The sequence below is a fragment of the Chanos chanos genome, chromosome 4 (assembly GCF_902362185.1).
Source record: "Chanos chanos chromosome 4, fChaCha1.1, whole genome shotgun sequence".
Lineage (NCBI taxonomy): Eukaryota > Metazoa > Chordata > Actinopteri > Gonorynchiformes > Chanidae > Chanos > Chanos chanos.
This window is the reverse complement of record NC_044498.1, coordinates 41520316-41541899: the sequence shown is the minus strand read 5'-3', so window position 1 is coordinate 41541899 and position 21584 is coordinate 41520316. Positions and strand designations below refer to the sequence as shown.

Here is a 21584-nt window from a genome sequence, read left to right as displayed (position 1 = left end):
ACAGTTACAGACAGAAGTAACGTTAAAGTAACTCTTAATCACATAAACCCTTTCGGAAATGAAACATCTCCCATCACCGCACAAAATGTTCCCACAGCGCTGACAGCCTAGAGGTTCATTTCCACTTGAAAAACCCATGTGGTGGGCAGGTGATGTCACAGCTTCCTGAGATCTGGTCATAAATCAGCGCCCCCCTCCAGGCCACAGGGGTTGGACACAGAGTTTTGAATATGAATTTGAAATAAAGACTGGTGACATTCATTAAAGGCGACAGATTCCTGATTTCTCTCTGACACAGACAAAATGACACAGACCTCCCCACTGCAGGAGCAGGGGAGAAATTAGTGGCAGTGGCATTGAACATTGGCTTTTTTTTCCACCATTAGACTTAAATGTGTTCTTCTGAGGTTCAAAAAAAGGCAACTTTAAAATTCCTGAATATTCAGGACCTGCTGCAAGCCCTTTCAGCCATTATCCCCTTCTGTGTAAATATAAGACTGACCACAAGGGGACAGTTGTGCGCCCATTTCTTCCAAAAGCAAAATATGTCATACTTCAACTGACAAGAGAGAATGGCTAGTGGTGAGTGAGTGTAATGTCAGTGATGAGACACGTACTATGCAGTCTTAAAGTATTATTGCAAGTCTGTAGTGGTTGAGATTCAATATGGGAGACACACTGGCCAAACAAATAAACGGATGTAATGAGTCCTGAATATAACATGATCACACACACATTCATACATACATACATACATACATACATACATACATACATACGCACGCACGCACGCACGCACGCACGCGCACACACACGCACACACACGCACACGCACTCTGGACAAATGCCAGAGTCACATTTACACACATCATGTCCAGCTCTCCTCACCCTGTAACCTCCTCCTTCCTGTCACCATAGCAACAAGGAAACAAAAAAAACCAAAACAAAACAAAAAAAGTACATGAGCTACTACCTCTGTGCGCACACACATTAACACGCATACATACAGTCAGGCACACGAACACACACTTAGTAACTGCTGGATATATCCTATCAGTTTGTGTGCTAAACTCCACTGTCCTGCATTGATTCCGCTGTACATCCAAACACATTGGAATCTCTTTGTCCTCAATTCTGAGCCATCCATTTTGTGAAACAGTGAAAAAAACACATCTTCAGACGTTTAAAACTTTGTACATTTTCTCTTTGAGAAATAGAAGACACTTGAATGACGCCGAGTATGCAGACGTCCTTTTAACAGTTTAACTTGGTCCCTTTTCATAAGGCACAATGGTGGGGAAAACATTAAGATCCTAGGACACCCACTTGCCCAACAGGAGCATACTCATAGCTGGGGGCAGCGTATGATCACTGAGGGATCTCAGAACAGTAACATTCAGTCTATTTATATGATCTGTGAATAAACAACCTGAAATGATTGTGTTTAGCACTGTACTGGCTTTCTCCCAGAACAAAAATATAAGGATTTTTTCAACTTTAGTCCTTCTGAAATGCAGATTAGCCCTTCCCACAGGAAGCAGCAGAACGGCCAACCAGCAGCCGGAAAACTTATTCTGGTCTCCCCTCACTCCACCCAATCGAATTTGAAGTTCCAACTGGCTAATCAGCAGAGATCCTCTGCTGAAACTTCAGCATAAAAAGGCCATGCTTTAAGGCTTTCCACAGAATGCATAATCAAACATGGACTGGTAAGAAGAAAGATTGAATATTTTGGTCTTTCAAAAATGTGCAAAATTTCAGCAATGTTCTTTGGCAAATTAGCTCAGGATATGAGATTTAGGTCCCAGCTCTCTACATCCTTCTGCTGTGTGTTTGTGTGTGTTTCCGGGGTGAAGCGTGTTAAAGCATAGTCATGCTCTCTGGTGGATGTTGATTGGCTGTCCCCAGACCCTCCATTTTGTCCTGGTGACTTGTGGATTGAGCTCCTCCCTTAGCCAAGACCATCAAAGTGTTGGAGGTCACGGTGGAAAATTCAAAGGCAAAAGTCCCATAAAACAACATGATGATCACACAGAAAACCCATTCAAATATGGCTGAGGCGTGCTGCAGCACAAAGCTCTCCTGGACAAAAAACACACCACCTGAAGGAGAAAAGAGTTAAGGATACACAAAGCTGAAGTACTGACAGTAGACGGCTGAATCAATCAAGTGAATGGCTGATTCAAGTTTGTTTGTCTGTTCCTAATTCATAGCACTGTGTGGCTGTGTTTTCAAGATACTGAATGAACACGAGTTTCCCCCTCGCACATCCCCTCAGTTAAGATGACTGGGGTAAGCACATAATTCCCCTTTCCCAGAAGAATTCAGTAACTTATTTTTCAATGTTAGAGCAGTTGTGTAGTATCTTCAAACCCACGCATCCAAAAGGGCCAAGCAGCCAACTGTGCTTTGGAACAGCTGAAATTCAAACCAGATAGAGTATAAACTGCCGTAGACATCATTAAACAGTGTCTTAATCTGGTGCCCAGAATGTGACTCATCTAAATACCTCCTCTGTCTCTCGTTATCTCTCCCTACCTCTCCCTCTCTCACCCTGCAGAATTTTTTCCAAAAGCAACTAAACCTGACGATCATTCAGCACACACGGTCCAGCGGATTGTCATACGTCACGGAGACGACATACGATGCTTGTTTTGTATTCTACCTGTCATGGAAGTCACTTTGGATAAAAGCGTCTGCTAAATGGATAAATGTAATGGAAATGTACATAAGTTCCTGTTAAACTCCTCTAGAGGTGCTGCTTTTGCAGCCAGTGAAGGATACTGAGCACTAGGGCGACGAATGCCAGCAGAGACATGCCCACTCGCATGTGAGCCATGAAGTAGTCTCCCTGAGTCTTAGCCAGCCGATACGTCAGTGCAGACTGCAGACACACAAAGAGCATGCTGGTAGGGAAGGCCACGCCTGCTCCGACATAGTGTAGTACCTTGGCGTAATCCACCTGCGCAATACACACACACAAAATCACATATTAAGCACAGACAGATTACATCAATGAAACTGCATCCAATCGTTGATCATCCATGATTATTCACAGAATACAACATATGACAGCTGCTGTTTGCATGCAAAACAGAGTGAAATACAGCATTATTCATGTACAATGCTATCCTGCTTTATCCTGCTTAATGAGAGACACTGTACATTCATTTGAATTTGCTCTCTCCGTTCTAAACTAAGTGCCAATCAGACACAAAGCTTTTCTTTTCAGCGCTGGTTTGAAGCACAGTGAGTCACATTCTGGGTAATTTGTAGAATACTTCCAAAAACCGGTTCACCCGTTTTTCATTTCCACAAGTGAGGGTTTTATGTATTTTCCTGTCTATGATGGAGAAAAAATGAAATATTGTCCATTCTTTGCTTTAATGATTAATTCCTGCATCAGTTTAACCCATCTGCTAAAATACTGAGATCATTAGAAGGTGTTAAGCCTTAAGTGAGAGATGTTTAATAATTAGATACTAATATGAGACCAGTGGGGGGCAGCAGAGCTCTCCAATCTAATTATGAACACACAAGTTCACAGTCACACACACACTCACAGTCACACACACACACACACAGTCACAAACACATTCCTTGCTGTACAACAGCACTGGGCAAGTTTGAGCCCAACACTCGCTACAGTTTTCCAAAGGGAACAGCAGTTGGCTGACTTCTGGCAGTGCTGTCTGGTTTGTTCTACAGCTATGACTGTGTGTGTTTAGTTTTTTTGTGGGTGTGTGTCTATCCTGTTGTTTGGTACTGTGGTGCCTCCCGGTCACAAGCCCTATTACAATACACAATGGGTCAGATTGTGTCTAATGCTGCAGCATCTAACCACACACACACAAATATTTTATCTGCTCTGATCCTTCAGACATAATCCTGACAATACCAAGCTGCACTCTCCCTTTACATACCCCAGTGAAAACAAACACAACTCTCTTCAACACATTTCAGTTTACTGAAGAATACCTCACGGTACTCCACAATATCTTACTTTACTGTAATTCACAGAAACTCACTGGGCTACAATAAGTTCAATGCATTTTACTCTACAGTTTACTCACTTTTTTGTAGCTAACCTTGTAGTAACATTACTACATTACTACATTACTACTGTAGTAACACTTCTTACATAACAGTACAATACTATAACTATACTCCAAGTGTATACTAAAGATTTTCGGTTTATTCTGAGAAAGCTCAGTTTCAGTTTACTGCTCTGGTCTCTGACTCAAAAATTCTACCTAACAACTCGAATCTACCCACTGTGTAGCTAAATACACTCTCAAAGAACACAATGCATACGAATGCAGAATCACACACACACATACACACAGAAACATATATATACGTGAACACATATACACACACACATGCTTATGCACACATGCACATACACGTGTACACACATGCAAACACACATGCATGCGCGCACACACACACACACACACACACACACACACACACACACACACAACTCATGTGTTAAGGTTGCCTAAGTCTATAATTACTGCCAGGGAAAAGAAAACCCAGAGACAGACCGGAGCTGTTTCCACTCTGCCAGCCCTCAAATAGGCCCCTTTCTCATACAGACACACACACACACACACACGCACACACACATATATATATATATACATATAACCATACAGGCATACATAAGCACATATCACTCTACATCCTGTGAGAGAGTGAATGTGAGTGGACAAAGACATAGTTAACTTTGACAAATAGTACACATAAACTCACACACTTAAACATACACACATTAGTAGGAACACACACATCCTGAGCCAACCACAACTATCTTTTGCTGGAAAACAAAACTCACTCATTTCTTTTAAGGATGACTCACCAGACACAGACACAGACACAGACACACACACACACACACACACACACACACACACATACACACACACAGCAAGCACAGAATCCTGTTGTACTGCTTTAGCTCCATTATTGACCTGCCCGTTACTCATAGTATTAACCACACCAACAACCCCTGCCAGTCTGTTTTAAACAACTGACCATGCCCAAAATAACTGTACTGGAACAGACTCCGCCCATGTCACTAACCCTGGCACTGCCACATCTCTTTTATGTTTCTTTCCTCCTTTTTTTTCTGTCTGTTACTCTTTAACAACTCAAAATACACTCTCAGTATTTCTCTCTCTAACCCTATGTTAATACAAAACCCTCTTACATAACTGTGTTTGCTTTGGAACCAATTCCGTATTTCTGATGTTTTCATAATGTAAGAACTCCATACCTGGTGGTATTGACTCTCTCTGTGTTTCTGGTGGAAAATTTTAGAGACCGCCAGACAGAGCATCCTGATGAGATGCAGATGTGGCATAGGAACGCGAGTTCTGTGTTCTGCTTTGATTCCCTGGCCTGTCAGAAATCGCTCCACGTAATGCTGCTGTGACTCACTTCCGCACACAAAACTAAAAACAGCGCCGCACTGTTTTATCGGAGAGGAAACGCAAAGGCGTTCTGCAGGAGAGGAAAGAAAGTCTGAATCTCTCTCCTTTGACCCACCATCTGAGTCTCGGTAGATCAGACTGACACAGCCATGCCACCCAGCTTACAAATGATGGATTTAACGTACATTCTCACAAATCCCGACCTGAATTTTACCAGTGTAGTACCCTCTGTATTAAAAACATTTGAAAGAGTGCAGGGGGTCAAATTTAGCAGCTGGGGCAGCTCCTCGCATTTCAATAGGAGACAATGGGTTGGTTATAAGAGAGCACTATGTGGCAGCACTGCTGATCCGAAAGGAACACTCTGTACACACCATTTCCTTAGACAAACAGAGAGAGAGAGAGAGAGAGAGAGAGAGAGAGAGAGAGAAAATAACAGTCCACTAAGATTTAATGAGTAGCAGGCCTCACGTGTACAACGTCATATAAAAGTTCCCGCTCTCAGTCTGACTGTAGGAGGGTCTTACTGTTACACACATCAACACACACATTCCACTGCCCAAAGTTCTGTGAAATTACTTACACACACACATGCATACACAGTGTTAAATGGACCCATTTGATGTGCATGGATACTGAAGCCCTGAATGTTTACGTTATCAGGAGGAGAAATGTCTCTCCCCCTCCATCTCCATGGAAACCAACCCATACCCCCCCCCACACCCCCCCAAATTACAAACATAGACGCTGCTCAAAATCTGGGCAAGCAGCCAGCCAGCCAAACATTTGAAGCAGCCAAAACTCTACTGCCAAAGCCAACACCAAGTTGTTATCACAGGACATAGAAAGAGAGGGGAGAGAGATACAGTCTTAAGAAATCAAACCTATAATCAAACCTACTGATCTGCAATCAAAGCAGAAAGAAGCACACACCAATACAAACAACCCACATGTAAAAGGTGAGCGTATTTTTTTTTAAAATGCACAGCAGATATCGCAACATTGGAAGAGAATATGTTAGGTAAGTAACCTCCCCCCTAACTCATTTAAGTCAGTCCTTAAAGCAGGACCACTCAGGCAAGGTTCCTCAGGTACCTGAATAAACTATGTTTTTCTGGTCTGCATGTCCATTTACATAACCTCCACCTCTGCCTTAGGACAATCCTCTTTCTGTGATCATTTTCATAATCATTTATGTTAAATATACTGCAAGTGCAACTTCCTTCAATAGTATTAAGGAATGGGACTTCACAGTGACAGTGCAGCGTAAACAGCCAAGTCTTATTTAGAAGTCAGTGCATTCCAATCCCAAGTACATGTCATCGATTGCAAGGAAGCTAATGTTAGTGTCTTAAAACTAAGGTGCAAAAGACAGGGAATATATCAAAATTTAAATACAGGCACATACACATGCATATACAGCTGTCCATAAAGGTGAGGATATTAGTGTAAAAAGACAAATTGTTGCTGAATCTTTCTTTTGAAGCAAAAATGTGAAATTCTCAAGAAAATGTACATAAATCTTCCAAACAGCCATCAGAAAGGAGGACAGAGGAGACAAGAGGTCATTCTCTATTTCTCACCCTTGTGTGACTTAGAGAAGTGGGTTTAATGTTCTAGAGAAGGGATGTGAAGTTTGGGGGGGGGGGGGGGGGGTTGAAATTCCAGATTTCATGAGCATGTGCATGATATGTGTTTGTCCTACTGCAGTGTGCTAATGGTGGGTGTTCAAGCCAACAGGACATACCTGGAAGTTTCCGACCATGATTAGACCAGCGGCACAGATCCAGCCCGTAGACAGACTTGCTGTGTTCAGGACGCAGTTCTGGTGTTTCTCAATAACGTGAGCATACCGCAGCAACACTATCACCATCACTGAGAGAGAGAGAAAGAGAGAGAGAGGACAAGGGAGAGAGAGGGAGAAGGAGAGAAGCGTTTCTGTCAAACCTACTGAAACACATTTGACAGCCGGTTCAAAACATCATTTTTCAGTTTTGATTTGTTTCCCCCTTGTGTTCTACGGTGTTGCTTTGAAATACTCAATGAGAGCCCTGGAAGTTCAGCTCTGAACAGCATACATCAGAATGACACAATGACACATAGAAGTGACTTGACGGTGATACAGATAAGTGACAGTTACATAGAGATGAATGACACACACACAGAGAAAGTGACTTTTGTCGTTTCATCTGCATGACAGAGTAGGCATTTGCTTGGGCTTGCAGTAGCATTGAAGGAGTTTCTAGTAGCATTGAAGTAGTTATTTGTACTTCACACATCATCAAAGATGAGGTGGTTAGATAAAACAGCACTTTTTTTTGTCAAACCTTATTTAGTGAGTCATCTAAGCTCTAACTAAAGCGATGAAGTTTTCAAATATAACACTGTGGCACTGCAGAGCAGAGTGTTTCTAAACTGTAATGAGTTCTCCTGCGATAAGTCACGTATAATATTTCCAGGTCTTCAGCCCTGAGCTTTTTTAGGGAGATACAGTGTGTTTGGTGGAGCACACAATAAGCAGTCTATTATTGAGCCCCTAGCTCACCTCATTTCCAAAACCTCACTCACATCACCCTCATACCCCCATCAAAACCTCAATCAGATCACCCTCATACCCCCGTCAAACCTCACTCACATCACCCTCATACCCCGTCAAACCTCACTCACATCACCCTCATACCCCGTCAAACCTCACTCACATCACCCTCATACCCCTGTCAAACCTCACTCACATCACCCTCATACCCCTGTCAAACCTCACTCACATCACCCTCATACCCCGTCAAACCTCAATACCACCACCCTCATACCCCCATCAAACCTCAATACCACCACCCTCATACCCCCATCAAACCTCAATACCACCACCCTCATACCCCCGTCAAACCTCAATACCACCACCCTCATACCCCGTCAAACCTCACTCACATCACCCTCATACCCCAGTCAAAACCTCAATACCACCACCCTCATACCCCCATCAAACCTCACTCACATCACCCTCAAACCCCCATCAAACCTCACTCACATCACACTCATACCCCGTCAAACCTCACTCACATCACCCTCATACCCCCATCAAACCTCAATACCACCACCCTCATACCCCCATCAAACCTCACTCACATTACCCTCATACCCCCATCAAACCTCAATACCACCACCCTCATACCCCCATCAAACCTCACTCACATTACCCTCATACCCCCATCAAACCTCAATACCACCACCCTCATACCCCCGTCAAACCTCAATACCACCACCCTCATAGCCCCGTCAAACCTCAATACCACCACCCTCATACCCCCATCAAACCTCACTCACATCACCCTCATACCCCAGTCAAAACCTCAATACCATCACCCTCATACCCCCATCAAACCTCACTCACATCACCCTCATACCCCCATCAAAACCTCACTCACATCACCCTCGTACCCCCGTCAAACCTCACTCACATCACCCTCGTACCCCCGTCAAACCTCACTCACATCACCCTCATACCCCCGTCAAAACCTTACTCACATCACCCTCATACCCCTGTCAAACCTCACTCACATCACCCTCATACCCCTGTCAAACCTCACTCATATCACCCTCATACCCCCATCAAACCTCATTCACATCACCCTCATATCCCCATTACATGGAACCAGCCTTAAGTACTCAGACAAACAGACAGAGAGAAAGAGAGAGAGAGAGAGAGAGAGTGAGAGAGGGAGAGAGAGAGAGAGAGAGAGAGAGAGAGAGAGAGAGACAGAGAGACACTACCAGCTAAAATAAATACCTGAGGACAAACATCACAGAATACACATCTTCCTCAGAGAAACCGCAGCCAATCCCTGAGTGACTGAACACCCTCCAGAACACCTGGGGAAACCGCGTACACGTGTGTGTGTGTGTGTGTTTGTGTATATGTATGTGTGTGTCTACGCATGTGTTTGTTTGTGTTCTATCTTCTATTTTGCCTTCTCCTGTTACTGCAAGGTTTCTCTCTCTCTCTCTCTCTCTCTCTCTCTCTCTCTCTCTCTCTCTCTCTCTCTGAAGAGGGCACGTAGCAAACACGTAGACCGGAAACAGTGGCTGGCCAACAAACACATCATTCATCAGCAGCTAAATATATCAGCGGGATGAGAAAAGGCCAGTGCTCTTATCTCTGACAGTAATACGATGGCCCTGGAGACATTGTGTCTGGTCTTTACTGATGCAGATTAAATCTCACACAACTACAAAATGCAGTTAGCACACACAAACAGATGGAGAGGCTCCCAGCAATATGACAATGACTTTGCAGAAGAGAAGAAAAGGTCAAAAGGTCATGAAATACGTATGTTTACTGTCCTTTTAGTTGTTTTATTGATAAATTAGCTCTTTTTTTCCAAACTCAGGAAACAGCATGGCACCTCCACCCATGTGCATCCCTCTGGGCTTGGTCTGCTTCTATTGTTGCAGGCATGACACCACACCTTAGAGCCCGCTTCTGTCAGCACTGTAGTTGGATTTCAATCCAAACAACGTTACCGTGTTCTCTGAGCGTGGACACTGTGTTCATACTGACATAGATACTGACGCAGCTTAGGACAGTTATAACTGTTATGCTGAGAACAGGTTAGGAGAGACCGGGACCGCCACACTACAGCTGGATAAAGAGCATCAGTAGTGTTTAACAAGGGTCAGGAGTCAGTGTCAGTACTGTTAACGTGGAGACAAGTTAGGAGAGTCAGGACTGTTAAACTGAGGCCAGATATAGAGATCAGCACTGTTTAAATGGGAGAGTCAGCACTGTTAAACTCAGGCCAGATAAAGAGTGTCAGTACTGTTACATTGGGGACATGTTAACAAGTCAGTACTGTTACAAAAGAGTTAGGTAAAGAGGGTCAGTACTGTTGTACTGTGGTCAGGTATTTTCTTAAAGTCAGTTTTCAGGCACAGTCCAAAAGTTTTGTGAAGTGTTTTACTGTATTGTCTGGTTAGCAACAGGATACATGCTTTGTTATATGTTTACTAAGACAATGTACTCCTTGCTCAGTAAAGCACGGCATTATACACCCAGAAACATGCTCCACAACACGCTCACTAAAACACAACACTATATGCCCAGAAACATGTTGTACATGCTCAGTAAAATACAGCCACGTTATATCCAAAACTCGGGATCCCAATATTAGCTCTGGTCATTCTGGTGAGATGCCTATCTCTGCCCTGACTCTGATTAGTTAGTTCAGATGACAAGCATTTCCCCTGCAGTTCTCAACTCTCAGCATGAACAATAACACAACACAATACACACACACACGTACACACACACACACACACACACACACGCATTCTCCACACAGAGCATTTAAACACTATGCCAAGAAATCTTTATACTCACTGTCATCATAAAGAACCTACACACTAGATCAACAAACTCCCACAGACACTCAGTAAAGATTGCCCAAACACTAGACCAATAATGCTACTACTTGGGGTGCAATAGTTCACCGTATCCACAGTTTGGTTTGTACCTTGGGTTTGGTCTGTGGTTCAATTTTTATCACATGCTGGCTTGAAAGAAAATTGAACTCCGAGCTGAAGTTTTTCTATCTTTTTAATTTAAATATGTACAAACTTAACACAAAAATGAAAAATCTAAAACACACAGCAACAAAAAATGAAAATGAAAGAAAACTTGAGTTGCTTGTACTTTAAGACTTCTAGTTCTGCTTGAAAAAGACTGCAAGGAAACTGAAGTCGAACACCAGTTATTTCAAAAGTTCTTCTAGGATATCAGTTTAAGAAAACTCCATTTCAGCAACGGGGCTGTCACTAGAGCATGCCATTTCAGCAGAAAAAGAAACGTGACAACTACAAAAAAAAAAAAAAAAAAAACATATGATCAATTACGCTGACCGTTTCAGAAAAAAACGTCTTCAACCTGCGGCTACATCGATACGATAAAAACAAGTCCATGCTTAAAGAAGCCTCGACATTAGATCTAATTTACTCGCTTACGTGGATTCATGTATCCTAATTTATATCTAATTCAAATTATTTAGGGTCTAAGTATTGACACAATATTTTCTATTACATGGCGCATATATTTTCTAGCAGTGAGAAATGAAATGTAAATGGAATATTTGCTTCAAATTAAAATTCAAGTTATTCTTAATGATCCAAAGTACAATCAGTGTGAAATGTTCTCTTGAACTAAGAATATGTATTCTCACTGAGTTCCTATCATGTTTGGAAAAAAAAAAAAACTTTTGAAACCGCTGAGGTGGGGAAAAAAATCCACAGTCCACTGCACACGTACCATGAACCCAACCAAGGACTACAGCACCCCAGTTTTTGGTTCCAGTACAAAACCGTTACACCCACAGTATGTACCAGTTATAACTTGAGTTCTCTCACTCTCTTACACCACATATAACAGTCTCAGTACTGCATATTCTATTGTTTGTTTGTCCCACTATGATTAAACCACAATAGTGAGAATGTGTGTAGTGTATATGGGAGTATTATGTAACAAAAGACTGAAGTTGCCCTGACAACTTCTCCAAACCATTTCTGGTCATTTCTTTTTTCTGGTGTTACTTTGTAAATAGCTCTAATGTCTGTGTGAGACAGTAACAGAACCTGACTACTGGAACAGGTCACCAAACTTGACAATCCAGAAAACAACATATAAGCCACAAAATACACCAAAGAGACTCAGCAACACACGAACAACTTCACATAAACAACACAACACACCACAACAAAATGCCAAACACATATACAACAGTAAAACTGCACAAAATATCACAAAGGCACATACAACAACACAAAACAAAACACATAAAAACATATACACATACATATAAAATGGCAAAACGCGTTTTCAGCCTGGGGCATGGACACACTGATTGAGCAAACTGAAAAGGTGAGGGGTCACGTTTGACAGTCACAGTCCAGATAGCCTGCACAGTTCACACTTGGCTGTAACACAAGAATGGCTAAAATTTCCCACGCTGCTCAGTCTCAGGAAGCACCTCACTCCCAGCCAGGCCATTCCACCCCACAGCTCTGTGTACTGCACAGCTCTGTGTGCCCCCCCCCCCCCACCCCCACCCCCAGCTTGGCTATTCCACCCATGTTTGATAACTGCCTGTCCCTGGCTTAGATAGAGAATTCCTAAATGACACTCACAGAGCCTCCACTGGCTAATAGGTCCGCTGTGACCGATCAGAACCCTACTGTTATAGTCATAAACCAAATCATTCTCTCCTTTCATCATACAAGCATACATAAACATACACAAATACTCAGTCTTCCCAACACAGTCATTCACTGACCATCTTCAAAGGTAGCATCGGCAAAGCCACAGGGCCAACTCTGTTTGCAACAGTGTGCTCACAGTCCTAACGTTATCTCACACGATTAAAAGACATGAGGGTTGGTGTGTGACTTGGTTACATAACAGAGACTGTAAGCGTACAGTAATCAGAGCCCAGCTGCAAGCTCTCAGACATGAGCCTGGTTATAAGGTGTTTACATTGTGTGTGTGTGTGTGTGTGTATATATATATATATATATATATATGTATGTATGTATGTATGTATATAATCATAGCTATGAAGTCTTAGATATAAACACTCAGTAAGTCTGAGTCTGAAATTTGAAATCTGCATATATACCAGTTGTGAAACTTATATACACATATGTTAACACCACTGTGAGGTCTGTGTGTATAAACCCTGCTGTGAGGTCAGTGAATATAAACACCGCTGTGAGGTCAGCGTATATTAACACCACTGTGAATTCTGTGTATATTAACGGGACCGTGAGTTCTATGCATATAAGCCCCACTGTAAGTGAGGTCTATGTATATGAACACCACTGTGAGTTCTGTTTCATATAGGAGAAAAGGAGAAATGACGCTTTAAGGCGATCAAGTAAAGTGCTTTTAGATGTTAAAACCAAATTTACATGACAATGTTCAGAAAGCTGTGATGTCTTAAGGTGTGAAAGTGAGTTACTGTACACTTCGACTGTGGCCATGACAGTGAGTCTTAACCCTGTTCCACTCCTCAGTTCTGATAGTGGGTTCTAAACTTGTTCCCCTCTCTGTTCTCTGACGGTTGGTCCTGAGCCTGTTCCCCTCCTTTGTTCCCCAAATACGTTTCTTAACTCTTTGTGTTTCCTCTTTCCCTTCACAGCGAGGGTTTCACGCCTGCTCACATTAAAGGAGAGGAGGAAAGTGGAAGAGTGTGATTGCTCGGCTGGGGAAATTTGTAATTGTGTGCGTTTGTGTCTGTGTGCATGGGGTTTTGTACTGTGCCTGTAACAAACACACTCACCCATGAATGATCCGGTACTGCAGATTAGACTGAAGAAGCAGCTCTCTGGAGGCAATGTCCCACACTTACTGTAAACAAACATGTACACAAGGGAGGTTAGAGCAATGGGTCTTCTACACAGACACACACACAGACGAACACACACACACACATATGCAGTCCTGAAATGAACCCTGATGGCAGCTGTTTAAAACAGACCTGCTAAGACTTGTGGGAGTAGAGCGGTACTGGGAAAATAGGAAACAGGCTCACTGGCACTCTCTCTCTCTCTCTCTCTCTCTCATACACACACACACACGCATACACGTGCACACACACGTGCCCACACACGCACGCGCACACACACACACACATCAAATCTCTCTTCTTTAACAGAGTTTTTAAGTATGCATTTCAAAATATGCACTAAATACACAAAGAAATGCAGAACATACATCAATAAATTGAGTCCAAGCACAAACACAAATCAGTGGGAGCACCCAATCTGGGCGGGGAAACATCCAGAGACATACAGTGCATAAATAACATGGATGGGTGTGCACACACACACACACACACACACAAACACACACACACATAAACACAGGTTCTGTATCCTGCTGACCACAGCTCTGTGGTGGGGCCCATGGGAGCAGACATAGCAACAATATTTACATTCTCCTGTTCCACAACTGATCTTCAAAGGGCTTCTGCCAACAAAACGGTTTGAGCTTGGATGTATTTTTACAGCTAAAAATCGGAAATTCCCTCTGCATGTGTGTGTGTGAGGCAAGTGTGGGCCTGTTCATGCCCCGTGTGTGGGTGTGAGTGAGTGAGTGTGTGTGTGTGTACAGAACAGGAATCACTTCTCCAGCTTCCCTTTTACTCAGTCAGCACGGAGCCAGTGAAGGTCACAATGAACAATCATCTACTGTTCCTGTTTTCTCCTTTTCCTTTAAAGAAATGGTTAAGAAATTGTTGAAACAGAGAAAGTGTGAGACAGATGTCTGAGAAAAGGAGAACAGACACCAGAAATAGAGAAAATGTGTGAAAAGTTCAAATAACCTAATTTGCAAGGGGCAACCATTAGAGCACTCACTCTCTTTTTCTGGCTGTGTGTATCTGCATGTGTGTGTGTGTGTGTGTGTGTGTGAGTTTGTGAGTGTGTGAGACTGGAAACACACCCCTAAATACTCTTAACTCTCCTTTAGGGGAAACTCACTAAACTCTCATTGGCTGCCCACTCTCGGCTCATTGAACAAGAGTTTGCTATGATTGGCTTGCTGACGTGGCACTGGAATGTTCAACTTTTTAGGCCAACGCACAGTTTCTGAGAGGCAAGCCTGGAAAAAGTAGGAAAAGTATGGAAAATTTCCCAAAACCTCAAAAGAAAACAAGTCTTCTATTCCTGCTCTGCCCCATTCTGTAAATGGAATATTACACAGAGAGAGCTGTGTTTGGAATAGTTTAACAGAGTGTGGGCACACACACACACACACACACACACACACACACACAAACACACTTACCTGATCAGTGGCACATTGTCCAGAGTACAGCACAGTATGGGACCACTCTGCAAGGGCAATTCCTCTTCACATGACTGGTTATACAACCTAAAGACACACAGACACACACACCATACATATAAATAAAATACAGAGATATGCGTACTATAAACTTTCATTAAATATATAGACAAATATAAATTCTTAATGGCCTGTTTACATTCATACCCACACACCAAGAGGACTGAAACATTGAAACTCATTCCTATGTCTCCCCAGGCATAGTTCTGCACATTAAACACCAGGTAAAATGCGTTTAACGGATTTTGGCCTCTCCTTTAAATCCATATAAGATAATTAATCAAACCACACAAGTGCAAATACAGACAGAGGAGGGGGCAGAGAGAGGCCGTCTGTTATTTTTATTATAACATTTCTGTACTTTGGATAATCAACGGTGAGAAAGAGCTTACATACAATCCCAAAAATCACTCTGTTTTGACAACCAAATTTCCAAAGGCATGTAGGACTTTCCTTGAAATTCACACAGCACAGTTGTCAAGGATCTATCTAAACAAGTTATTTTTTTTATTACCAAATCAAACACAGTAGTACAAAAGTAATGTAATGCCTGAACTCGGGATGGAAATCTCTCAGTCCACAGCTCATTTTCCAGTATAAAATTATAGAGGAATGTAATAGCAACCTTCTCCCTCATTTAGCAAAGAGAGGGCTGGATTTCACAACAAACAGTTCTGACTAAACTCAGAACCATGAGAGAACTTTCAAAATGTATCAGACACTACAGAAATCTGGCAACACACATACACACACACACACACACACACACACAGCCACACACAGAATCCTTTTATCATCCTCTGACATATTAACCACAACATGGTGGTAGTTCTATAATGGGGCAGGATGATTTTTTTTTTCTCTTCATTGCTGTATCTTACTCTGACATTAACCTTAGAGAGCAGAGTGTTCAATAAAAAGCAGAAAACATCAGTGATTCAAATGTTTCAAATGGTCTTCCAGAGCAACATGTCCTTGGCTCTGCCCCAGATAAACAGCATGAACTTAAAACACTCCTTTGGTGAAGATTTGCGAAGGAAGCCAAGCTTAAAACTGACTTTGCTTCAAAGCAAATCAGAATGTTCCTCAAACTGATCTGCTTATTTGCTCCAATCAGTAAAGTCAGCATGCCCTAAGATACAAGCTCCTCTGAACAGGACAAAAAAAAAAAAGAAAGAAATCAGAGAGATTCCCGACAATGCAAACATAGCGTCTCTGGTCTTAGCACTCATCGGGTTAAGCAGTCTATCTTTAAACCGGGTGTCCACACACTCTGTTTGAGTGATGACATATATTGCTTGCCCTGTGTGGGATCAGAGGTTAGTGTAACTCACCAATTATCCACTGGGCAAACATGCTGGTTATACAGCGCCATGGCATACCTGAAACAACACAAATACATAGGATTGGTTAATGGGTTAATCAAAAAACTGACAGGCAATCATCAGTAAATACATTATGACAGAACTCTTAGGTAGGTGCTGCTGGAATTTGCAGACAAAGACAGAGCTGAGGTGATTGTTTGCTGACTTCAGTTTACACAACCCTGAAAGGTTCTGTATATCAGGAAAGAAAACAGCCAATTATGCACTATATCACTCTAATCTCGTCTAAGGCTTTTGTCCTTTTTATAAATGATTTTGATTCGACCAAAAAAAAAAAAAAAAGTGATTATGTTTGAAGGTCAAAATGTTCTAAGTGCGATTTTCCCAAGGATGTAAAATTCTAATCTTCTTAGAGACGCGTGACTTTGACGTAAAAAACTTGAAGTGATCCTTAACCCACTTTAAACTGGAAACAAAATGCTGGCACCATAACTGTGAAAGTATAGTTCTATCCCCAATCATACATTAGGGTGAATTAGACTCATTTTAATTCACTGTAACATTCTGAAAATGGTTTAATTGATTCTATCAATTCATAAATGTCTATTCAATTCATACATTTTTCAGCAGAGTTCATCATAACAACACATGATGACCCTGGGCTCTTTCTAAAAAAAAAAAAAATCTTGTAAGCTCATTCTGGTTTGCTGATGTATATGTGTGTGTATGCCTGGTGTGCGTGTGACAGGAGTATGGTCTAGGCAAAAAGAGTAGTGTTATTTTCATTACAATACTTCTGTTCCTAATGCAGTCAACGATGGGCTAAGGGCATCAGTCCCAGAATTCCATGCCAGTGTTGATACTAGCTCATAACAGTTTTCATAACAACAGTATGACTACATCAGTATGCATGTAGTACACACACATTACAAAGTGTTCCCTCTAAACCACTAAACATTCTAGTCACTCATAGCTTATGAAAGTATCAAAGAAGAAGTGTGAAATGATCCACAGAGATATTTCAGAAAGATAGGGTTCTAAAAACAGGACTTCTATAGCATGTGAGAGCACGGTGATCAGTGAGAGGTGCAGTCATACAGTTGGGGAAATGTCTGATAAGCTGTGTGTTAGATGACACTGTCTGCCTACTAGGCAAACTGGGGGAACTGGACAGGTTCCAGCATCCACAGCAGATAAAGAGCTGATGTCTAGCGTGTGCTAGCATTCATTCCTCCTTCTAACTTTTCGAACTGGGTGAATGACCCAATGACCGCAAGGACAAGCACTGCTGGATGTCAGTGAACACAGGGGCATCAAACAGAAATCGAACATGTACAAATACTGATGCATACATCGCGCGCGCACACACACACACAGAGCCAAAGACACACAGACATGTACAGACACACACATTCTTGTGTTAAAGAGCTAACAGAACACAAAGGTGCAAAGTCCAAACTATGAGTGGTCTCTGACCTCGTGGGCCAAGTTGCATGAGTGAAAATTCAATTTTAAATCAATGAAAAACCTTGGAAGATCTGCGACATTTAAGAAAGGGGTTTAAGAAAAAAGCTGTGTATAAATGTCTCCTGAGAAGAAAAGCCATGAGTGAATGTACATTTCATCCTGATCAGTAAGCTACTCAAGCAGCCTGACAAAATGTAAGACAGGTACAAAAAAGAGCAGACCAAATGAGAGAGCCTACAGTATAATAAAAAGATTAATATTCTTCCAACAATTAAGTTGATAAAATAACTGACAACAATGTATTCCTGGCGAATTTAATTTTTTAACTGACCGTTTTGTAACCATTTTGTGAGAGGCTGTTAACAATTTGAGAACTACCTTTAGCTGTCAGTAAAGATAGTTTTTACTCCTAAATCTGCCTTTTATAGAATTCTTCAGTGTTACTCTGACAGGACTGATAAATAAACCCAAAGGTAAGGGTTTACAATTTAGAGCTGGATGGGAGAGACTGACTCAGAAAATTGAGAACACATAAAAAAAAACCCAAAAAAGTACTTCCGTTACCCATTTTGTTTAAAATATACTCCATGTTTAACATCACTTAGTGTGTATCTCTGTGTATGTATATGGCCCAGGGCTCTGATTGTGTTCTGACCACACTCTCCTCGTTCTTATTCAACAGTTCCAACACAAAGACGTTCTGAGTGGAAACTGCCATGGGAGCTTTTCAACAATATACTTCACCCTCTGAATTATTCAAAACAAAAAAAAAAAAAGAAAGAAAAAAAATTCCACATTATCTGTGACTGCGGTGTTCCATGGGCAGCTCCAGTAATCTCCAGCCGTGAGCTGAATTTACAGCTAGGGCGGTTATGCTGCTACATTTACAATTGCTTTCCAGCTGGTACAACTGCTACTTTTCAAACGGCTTAATTCTTAGAATAAAAGTTAAAAAAAAAAAAAAAAAAAAGGAGGTGTGCAGAGGTTCTGTGAAAATGACAAGTCAACCCATTTCATGTTTTTTAGGGAGCTTCTCTGAGAAAGACATTAGAGCAGCGACGGAAAAATAACTTTCTCTCTCTCACTCCCTTCTAGAGTCTTGGCAGGAGTTTCCTTACAGCTTTCTAACTGTGGAGGTGTCCAGGGAGATTAAGACATCTAGCCAGTCTGGGCATCCCAGAAGGGGTGAGAGTCGTTCTCTGAGACTCATCTACAACAAAGAGGGTGGTGAGACATCTGACAAATTACCCCTCATGCTGCCCTCAGCCCCCTAAACCCTCACTAATCACACCAAATTCGCTCAGATCCTCTACAGCTTTACTTCTAAAACCACCTTCACTCAGTCCCTCAACAACTTTACCTCTGAAACCAACTTCAGTTTAGCCCTCTAAAAGTTTGTCCATCAGCAACTCAGATTCTGACAAGACATACACATGCATGCAGACACACACACACACACACACACACACACACACACGCATAGAGAGAGACAGAGCGAGAGGCGGAGGGTCCTCTCTTACTGTCATTTCCAGAAAGAGGAAGAATAAAACAAGCACATGCTACCATGTTCAGACAAGTAAAGGTATGTCTAGTACCTAATAAGCTTTTTTTAGCACACACCAGAAAATTCCCTCATGGGAAAAACTGGGAGGTGGGGTCTGAGTCTGAATATGCAAAAAAAAAAAAAAAAAAAAGACCTTTTGGCCATGGTTTTGCTGGTGTTCAGAGGGCCTTGTGAAGGTAAGGCGCCTGTGCCATACTGCCACAGAACCAAAGGATGAAAAGCGTAGTCTCCAGGTTCATAATGGGGATGCCAAGCACAGTATTTCATTCACATCATCAGACAGCACCACCAGTTACACGATTTTAAATTTTCGCAAACAAAAACTTGCCAAAACTCCCACAAAAAGTGATGAGCGAAAAAACACTTAAAGTTCAAGAACACAGGTGTTCGTAAAAGCAACAAAAATCCTGACACTCTGTAATTTGGAGACATCAGGTTCTCCCTGTATGTGCGCTTGTGTGTGTGTGTGTGTTTGTGTGTAGAGAGAGAGCGAGACAGAGCATGTAAAAAGTAAGAACTTAAAGAATTAGATGGATTGAGAGACAGACACTTACACAACCCATATCCCAGTTATGGTCAAGGCAGGGAGGCTGACGGGTAATATCATCCACATAGACATCTCCGTCTCCTGCTCTTCAGCTGTACCTCCAAAAAATCCCAAATCCGTTTCTTGTCCTGCGCCAGCCTCTCTCCCGATACACGGTCTTATGCATTTAAGTTCTTGGCAGGCCCAGAAGCGCTTTCTCCCGCGGGATCATAACTAAGAACAAACCAATCGATAAGGATGTGACATCCTTTAGGCCTATATGTCTTTAACAGACAAAAGGAAACTCTGGCAAAAAATAGTTTTAATGTTCAGTTACTACTACTACTACTATTACTACTACTAATAATAATAATTGCGACTATGACACTTCTTAAAATCCAAAACTAAAATTAATCCAAGCGGTTTCAACTTTTGGGACGTTTTCTGGATATGTCGAAATGAATGAACTGGTTTTGGGGTTCAGTGAAATACCCTTTCACGCGAATCGAAGTGGCTCTGCTTACCTTGCTTCGCCCCGGTGTGGGTATGAGGGTCGGCAAATCTTTCGTCTTCCACCTTTTGTTTAGCCGCAGAAACTTACAGGAAAACCAGAAAGAGGTCCACATGTATTCTCCACATACATAACTTCCCCCTGCTTCAGCCTACAAATAAAGCCGGAAATATAAAACCATCGAGAAACGCTAAACTTTGTTTCTTGGTTTTTGTTCTCACTCCTGCCAGATGGTTTGAGTGGAGTCACTCGGCGTAGGTCTCGTGTCCTGCCGTGTGGAGAGGGGTCGGTGTTCCTAAAACAAGCCAGCTGTTCCTCCCAACTCTCCTCCCCCGGCAATGATGCATTCTTTTCTTTTCATCAGAATATCAGGCCGTCAGCGTGCTCTCTCTCTCTCTCTCTCCCTCTCTCTCTCTCTGCTTTGTTTTGTTTTGTTTTGTAATGGAAACCACTGTTAGATTTTTTTGTTTTGTTTTGTTTTTTGTTTTTTGATTTTTGTTTTTTCCTTTTGTTTGTTTGTTTTTTTGCACTCACTAATTTTAAGCAGTTTAATCTGGCTGAATAGCAGATTCATGCTCATTCAGTTGATTCATGAACTCATGAAGTAAAATAACTTACATCAAACATATATCTAAGTTCCTGTCAGCAGTTCCCAGTTTCATCCAACTATGTCTGTCTGTGTTCTATCTATGGACATACATGATTTCACTGCTTGATGATGTGTGGATCAGAGTTTAATTTTTTTTTACTGAAGTCAGAGGAAACTACCAATATCAATAGATAACCACCAAAGAAAGGGAATACACCTATCAGGATAGCAAACAGCATTCCCATGGAAGCTCTGTGCATGCAGGTCTACGC

General features: G+C 42.0%; 1 protein-coding gene across 1 annotated transcript; it reads right to left on the bottom strand.

Moving 5' to 3' along the window:
- Positions 1-816: 816 nt before the first annotated feature.
- Positions 817-21023, bottom strand: zgc:154058 (Transmembrane protein 150A-like). The gene is made up of 8 exons (XM_030771758.1): positions 20737-21023; positions 20241-20446; positions 16665-16712; positions 15271-15357; positions 13763-13830; positions 7186-7313; positions 2785-2962; positions 817-2102 (listed from the first exon to the last, which is right to left on the bottom strand). The coding sequence occupies exons 2-8, from the start codon at positions 20303-20305 to the stop codon at positions 1861-1863; spliced, it is 816 nt and encodes a 271-aa protein (XP_030627618.1). The 5' UTR covers positions 20306-20446; positions 20737-21023; the 3' UTR covers positions 817-1860.
- Positions 21024-21584: the final 561 nt, after the last annotated feature.